Source organism: Nerophis ophidion, linkage group LG15 (genome assembly GCF_033978795.1).
Source record: "Nerophis ophidion isolate RoL-2023_Sa linkage group LG15, RoL_Noph_v1.0, whole genome shotgun sequence".
Taxonomy (NCBI): Eukaryota; Metazoa; Chordata; class Actinopteri; order Syngnathiformes; family Syngnathidae; genus Nerophis; species Nerophis ophidion.
In genome coordinates this window covers 51,324,022-51,331,346 of record NC_084625.1, presented here as the reverse complement: position 1 = coordinate 51,331,346, position 7,325 = coordinate 51,324,022, and the positions used below count along the sequence as shown (strand labels likewise).

Sequence of the window (7,325 nt, the reverse complement as noted above, 5' to 3'; positions counted from 1 at the left end):
CCGACCAAGATCACTCAGTCGCTGGGACTTATTTAGGGAATAATGATCTATATGATACCGGACGAGGGGAAACCTAGCACGGAGCAAGAAGGAAAAACACGGGGCCGGATTCCTGCCATTTAATATGCCATTAAAGGCTCATTTGGACGGAGCCCCTGGCATGTGTGATGGAATTCTACTGTTCCTAGCCTTCAATGAAATTCCCCAAAGGCTTTGGACTGTAGGTGTGTGTTTGTACTGGACCTTGTGTGTGTGGCTTGTGAATGGTAGGCGTGTGTGTGAGGTATTTCAAGCCGGCAGAAGTTTAGTTTTCCATTGGGGTAAATCTACACCCTCCATCTCCTGCCACGTCTGACTGCCCTCTGTAGTCACAGATAACGCGGCGTTCACTAATAGACCCCCCCCCACCCCCGCCCCCGCCTCCCAACCCCCGGCCAATAGCGTGACGGTTGCCAGGCACGCCACTTCGGCTTTGACCGATCCCCATTGATCCACTGGCAGGAATTGTACCAAAGAATGTGCCAAGAGACAGGTTGTGTCTTGAAGAAAGTTCCGGGTCTCTTACAAACTGAAAATGTCAGGCAACTAGCGTATTCTTGGGACTATAAGGCACACTTAAAATCATTAAATTTTTTCTGGGACGACGTGGCGCAGTTGGGAGAGAGTGGCCGTACCAGCAACCTGAGGGTTTTCTGGTTCGATCTCCACCTTCTACCAACCTCGTCACGTCCGTTTTGTCCTTGAGCAAGACACCTCACCCTTGCTCCTGATGGGTCATGGTCAGGGCCTTGCATGGCAGCTCCCGCCATCAGTGTGTGAATGAGTGTAAAAATGGGTGAATGTGGAAATAGTTAAAGTACCAATTATTGTCACACACTCACACACTAGGTGTGGTGAAATGTGTCCTCTGCATTTGACCCATTCCCTTGATCACCCTCTGAGAAGTGAGGGGAGCAGTGGGCAGCAACAGTGCCGCGCCTGGGAATCATTCATGGTGTTTTAACCCCCAATTCCAACCCTTGATGCTGACTGCCAAGCAGGAAGGCAATGAGTCCCATTTTTTTATAGTCTTTGGTATGACTCGGCCGGGGTTTGAACTCACAACCTACCGATCTCAGGGCGGACACTCTAACCACTAAGCCACTGAGTAAGTTAGGTCAGTGTCAAAGCTTTTTGGGTACCTTGAAGGTACAAAAGCGCTATACAAGTGTAACCCATTTACCATTTCTAAAAACTCGACGGTGCGCCTAATGTACGGAATGCCTCCCTGAGCGCTGTTTCCCCTCAGCTGTGGTGATTGGCACCAGGCCACACCTGGTGTCAATCAGCCGTCTGCTATTTAGACCTGCCTTGCCCTCCGGTCAGTGCTGGAGTATTGTCGCTGTTTGCTGTAAGCTACTAGCTGTATGCTGCGGACTGTTGCTGTCTTCTGTTTGCTGTTTCCAGTTTACCTGTTTTCCTGGTCTCCTAGTTCCTGATTTGTGTTTTTCCTGCATTTTTTTGGACATTAAATCATGCTTTCCTGCACCAGGCCGGCCATCTCTGCATCTTGGGGTTCGTCACCACCATTACTTGACAATATATAATTTTGGTGTTGTTTACTTGGGTCATATGGCAGTCTACACATATCTCTTATATGTGACTGCCATCTACTGGTCACACTTAGCATTTCGCCATGTACCAAATAAAACAGCTTCGAGGTCGGTTAAAATTATTCCGTACATAAGGCGCACTGTCGAGTTTGGGAAAAGTTAAGGATTTTTAAGTGCGCCTTATAGTCCTAACAATACGGTAATTGCATTTGAAATGGTAAACTTCCACAATAATTTATTGTCATCACATCAGGGGTTGATTTAGTCTGAAGAGTATGGTTTATCGAACGCAAAGAAGACAGGTAATCACCTATAACCTACACACGGACTACCCGCCAATAACAACATCAGATGGCAACGCTCTGCGAGAGGTCAATGACTTCAAGTACTTGGGTTCCTGGATGAACTCCACAGAACAAGAACTTAAGGTCAGGAGGACCCTGAACGGTATGTCAAGAGTGTGGTACTCGAATCTCCCCGACACATAAAGCTGAGTCTATTCCACTGTGGAGTCAGTCCTCCTGAATGGCTGGACCCTGATAGCCACCCTGCAGAACTCCCTAGATGGGTGCTACACCAGAATGATACCAGCTTTTCTGAATGTGGACCAGAACATCCACATCACCAACAAGGACCTGTACGGGCAAACGCTGAGGTAACAGCTAGGAGGATGCGGCTGGTCGGCCGTTGCCACTGACATCGGGAGCTCCCGACCAGCAGGCTGGTCCTATGGGAACCAACGCACGGGCATCGATCACGAGGGCGTCCTGTTCTAACATACGTGGACATCCTGAAGAAAGATGCGGGAGCTAAAAAGCTCTTCGGAGCTGGCCGGGTGTATGGAGAACTGGAATGATTCTCTTATCTTACTGATAGGATGCAGTGTGTCTCCATAACAATGTGACCTCGGAATACGTTAAGGTAACGTGTGGAGTTCCCCAGGGTTCGGTCCTTGGCCCTGCACTCTTCAGCATCGACATGCTGCCGCTAGGTGACATCATACGCAAATACGGTGTTAGCTTTCACTGTTATGCTGATGACACCCAACTCTACATGCCCCTAAAGCTGACCAACACGCCGGATTGTAGTCTGCTGGAGGCGTGTCTTAATGAAATTAAACAATGGATGTCCGCTAACTTTTTGCAACTCAACGCCCAAAAAAACGGAAATGCTGATTATCGGTCCTGCTAGACACCGACCTTTATTTAATAATACAACTTTAACATTTGACAACCAAACAATTAAACAAGGCGACACGGTAAAGAATCTGGGTATTATCTTCCACCCAACTCTCTCCTTTGAGGCACACATTAAAAGCGTTACTGAAACGGCCTTTTTTCATCTCCGTAATATCGCTAAAATTCGCTCCATTCTGTCCACTAATGACGCTGAGATCATTATCCATGCGTTTGTTACGTCTCACCTCGACTACTGTAACGTATTATTTTCGGGTCTCCCCATGTCTAGCATTAAAAGATTACAGTTGGTACAAAATGCGGCTGCTAGACTTTTGACAAGAACAAGAAAGGTTGATCACATTACGCCTGTACTGTATATACCTTTATATACATATATACATACATATATACCTATACTGTATATACCTTTATATACATATATACATACATATATACCTATACTGTATATACCTTTATATACATATATACATACATATATACCTATACTGGCTCACCTGCACTGGCTTCCTGTGCACTTAAGATGTGACTTTAAGGTTTTACTACTTACGTATAAAATACTACACGGTCTAGCTCCATCCTATCTTGCCGATTGTATTGTACCATATGTCCCGGCAAGAAATCTGCGTTCAAAGGACTCCGGCTTATTAGTGATTCCCAAAGCCCAAAAAAAGTCTGCGGGCTATAGAGCGTTTTCCGTTCGGGCTCCAGTACTCTGGAATGCCCTCCCAGTAACAGTTCGAGATGCACCTCAGTAGAAGCATTTAAGCCTCACCTTAAAACTCATTTGTATACTCTAGCCTTTAAATAGACTCCCTTTTTTAGACCAGTTGATCTGCCGTTTCTTTTCTTTTTCCTCCTATGTCCCACTCTCCCTTGTGGAGGGGGTCCGGTCCGATCCGGTGGCCATGTACTGCTCGCCTGTGTATCGGCTGGGGACATCTCTGCGCTGCTGATCCGCCTCCGCTTGGGATGGTTTCCTGCTGGCTCCGCTGTGAACGGGACTCTCGCTGCTGTGTCGGATCCGCTTTGGACTGGACACTCGCGACGGTGTTGGATCCAATATGGATTGAACTTTCACAGTATCATGTTAGACCCGCTCGACATCCATTGCTTTCCTCCTGTCCATAGCTCGGTTGGTAGAGTGGCCGTGCCAGCAACTTGAGGGTTGGAGGTTCGATTCCCGCTTGTGCCATCCTAGTCACTGCCATTGTGTCCTTGGGCAAGACACTTTACCCACCTGCTCCCAGTGCCACCCACACTGGTTTAAATGTAACTTAGATATTGGGTGTCACTATGTAAAGCGCTTTGAGTCACTTGAGAAAAGCGCTATATAAATATAATTCACTTCACTTCACTCCAAGGTTCTCATAGTCATCATTGTCACCGACGTCCCACTGGGTGTGAGTTTTCCTTGCCCTTATGTGGGCCTACCGAGGATGTGGTAGTGGTTTGTGCAGCCCTTTGAGACACTAGTGATTTTGGGCTATATAAGTAAACATTGATTGATTGATTGATAAACAAAGTTCAGGTAAGCCATCTACGCAGCTCTCGCTGATTTCGAGGCCGGTCCTGGCACACCCCAGTTCGCTGCAGGCCGGCGGGCCACGCCCCCTCCATAGTTAGCTTCAGAATAACAATGTTATTACAAAAATAAGAGACCTGAGGACCACTAAGAGAGAGAGAGGCAATCATTTCTAGGTCAATCTGCTCACTAATGACTTGTAAAGGTTACGGGACAAAAAGAGACCAAACGGTAGTTTTGGGATGTTCCACTCAGCCTTGTTGTGTCTGGCTTGGTGAAGAAGCTGGCTGGGGGGAGTTCCTTGTCTACTGTGTGGTTTCTAGTCTGCAAATATGTGTGTGTGGGAGCTGCTGGGACTCATAACGGCATTATGAAGATCGCATTCCTCGACACAAGCGGCGTATCAAATAAAACACGAGGAGACGGGATGTGAGTGTGATTAACAGGCTGGGGAATAAGCGAGCAGCTGCACAGGACTCGAACAGCGTGTGCAGATGGAAGGGACATCAAGTGAAACATGCGAGCAAATCGTGGCTCCTTACCAGCGCGATAAACAAAGTTGGCCTCGGCCTCGGAGGAGGTCGGCGAGAGCAGCTCGTCGTCGTACTCGTTGGAGCTGAAGGAGCCCGAGTGGTTCCGCTTGCGAGCGTCCATGACGGCGTTGGCCACCATGACGTGGCGAAGCGAGTCGTTGAGATAGCGGTGCAGCAGGCTGCTCTTGTACTTGGGCGGGGACACGTAGTCGTCGGCCAGCGAGGCGGCGTCGGTGGGCGAGCGCAGGCCGGCTCCCATGGTCATGCCCATCATGGCCGAGCCCTCCTTCTTGATGACACTCTGGTACAGGGGCTTGGTCAGCTCCCCGGGGACACTCTGGCTCCTCTGAGGGTTGTCCCCATCTGGAAGCAGACATCAGTCAAGTGATACCAGTAGACTTTTTATCTTTGCACTCAATCTGTGTTTGGCACACAATTTAGGAGCCGCATCCTTTCAACGATACTCAAGAGTTTGAATGCGAACTGCAGTTAAATGTTTGAAGAGAAAATGTGATTTTTAGTGGGGTTATAACCCGAACTAAGGTGAGATAATGTCATCTCTCTCACTTTTGAGAGAAGAGGTGCTCAAACGGTCAGTTTTGATGTTCCAGGTTCTCATGACGGGAAAAAAAATCTCCTTCTTAAAGAGACCACTTCTGACCCACTGGATCAGGGGTGTCCAAACTTTGTGACCGGGGAGCCACTTAGACTCTCACACTATTATGTTAGATCCACTATGGACTGGACTCTCACTATTATGTTAGATCCACTATGGACTGGACTCTCACTATTATGTTAGATCCACTATGGACTGGACTCACTATTATGTTAGATCCACTATGGACTGGACTCACACTATTATGTTAGATCCACTATGGACTGGACTCTCACTATTATGTTAGATCCACTATAGACTGGACTCTCACTGTTATGTTAGATCCACTATGGACTGGACTCTCACTGTTATGTTAGATCCACTATGGACTGGATTCTCACTATTATGTTAGATCCACTATGGACTGGATTCTCACTATTATGTTAGATCCACTATGGACTGGACTCACTATTATGTTAGATCCACTATGGACTGGACTCTCACTATTATGTTAGATCCACTATGGACTGGACTCTTACACTATTATGTTAGATCCACTTTGGACTGGACTCTCACTATTATGTTAGATCCACTATGGACTGGACTCTCACTATTATGTTAGATCCAGTATGGACTGGACTCTCACTATTATGTTAGATCCACTATGGACTGGACTCTCACTATTATGTTAGATCCACTATGGACTGGACTCTTACACTATTATGTTAGATCCACTATGGACTGGACTCTCACTATTATGTTGGATCCACTATGGACTGGACTCTTACACTATTATGTTAGATCCACTATGGACTGGACTCTCACTATTATGTTAGATCCACTATGGACTGGACTCTCACTATTATGTTAGATCCACTATGGACTGGACTCTCACTATTATGTTAGATCCACTCAACATCCATTGCACTGGTCGACCAGGGGGCGGGGGTCCCCACACCTGCGGTCCCTTCCAAGGTTTCTCATTGTCCCATTGGGTTGAGTTTTTCCTTGCCCTGATGTGGGATCCGAGCTGAGGATGTCATTGTGGTTTGTGCAGCCCTTTGAGACACTCGTGATTTAGGGCTATATGAATAAACATCGACGGATGAAACATTGAAAGTCGCCGTGTTACTTTCCGAACACATCAGGCAGGTGAAACTAATGAGTCGTCATGGTAACCAAACAAGGGAGTGTAAACAGGAACTAAAATAACAAAGACCACAGATCCATGACAAAATACTACGTTGGTTCTTCTCAATGCTGTCGAGGCGACAAATATGTTTTGTCTTTCCAAATAAATCCTACGAAACGATTTAAAAGGCTTCGAGCCGAGCAGCAAAAACATTACGAAAGGCTCGGTGCTAACTTCCCTAGCGACTTTGGAGTTTCCAGAGCATTTTTTTACCGACTTTCCGTGCGTCTTTCATCAGGTGGAGGACTCGTTTTTAATTCGATGAGCTTAGCCGTGCACTTTCATGGTTGTTGTACGCTCTCCAAGTGCAGTGGATGGATTGGAAAGAGCCGAGCAGCACTTTGTGGTTTGTGCTCACATTTCTCAGCCGCCTCGCCAACGGAAATTCGACGTTAGTTGAAATTTATTAAGCCTTTCGTAATTTTTTTTCGAAGCCTTTTAAATAGGTTCGTAGGATTTATTTGGAAAGACAAAACATATTTGTCGCCTCGACAGCATTGAGAAGTACCAACGTAGTATTTTGTCATGATCTGTGGTCTTTGTTATTGTTGGACTCTTTTAGTTCCTGTTTACACTCCCTTGTTTGGTTACCATGACGACTCGTTAGTTTCACCTGCCTGATGTGTTCGGAAAGTAACACGGCGACTTTCAATGTTTATTTATATAGCCCGAAATCACGAGTGTCTCAAAGG

At 46.6% G+C, this 7,325-nt stretch overlaps 2 protein-coding genes across 8 annotated transcripts in view; one reads left to right on the top strand and one right to left on the bottom strand.

Moving 5' to 3' along the window:
* The window catches only part of rab18a (RAB18A, member RAS oncogene family), a 204,476-nt gene that overhangs the window by 114,128 nt on the left and 83,023 nt on the right, over nucleotides 1–7,325 (top strand). The gene's annotated exons all lie outside the window — the stretch shown is intronic.
* The window catches only part of mkxa (mohawk homeobox a), a 78,283-nt gene that overhangs the window by 31,144 nt on the left and 39,814 nt on the right, over nucleotides 1–7,325 (bottom strand). Inside the window, exon 5 of the mRNA XM_061922356.1 lies at nucleotides 4,856–5,209. Coding sequence (XP_061778340.1) covers nucleotides 4,856–5,209 — 354 coding nt within the window. The remainder of the gene's footprint in view (nucleotides 1–4,855; nucleotides 5,210–7,325) is intronic.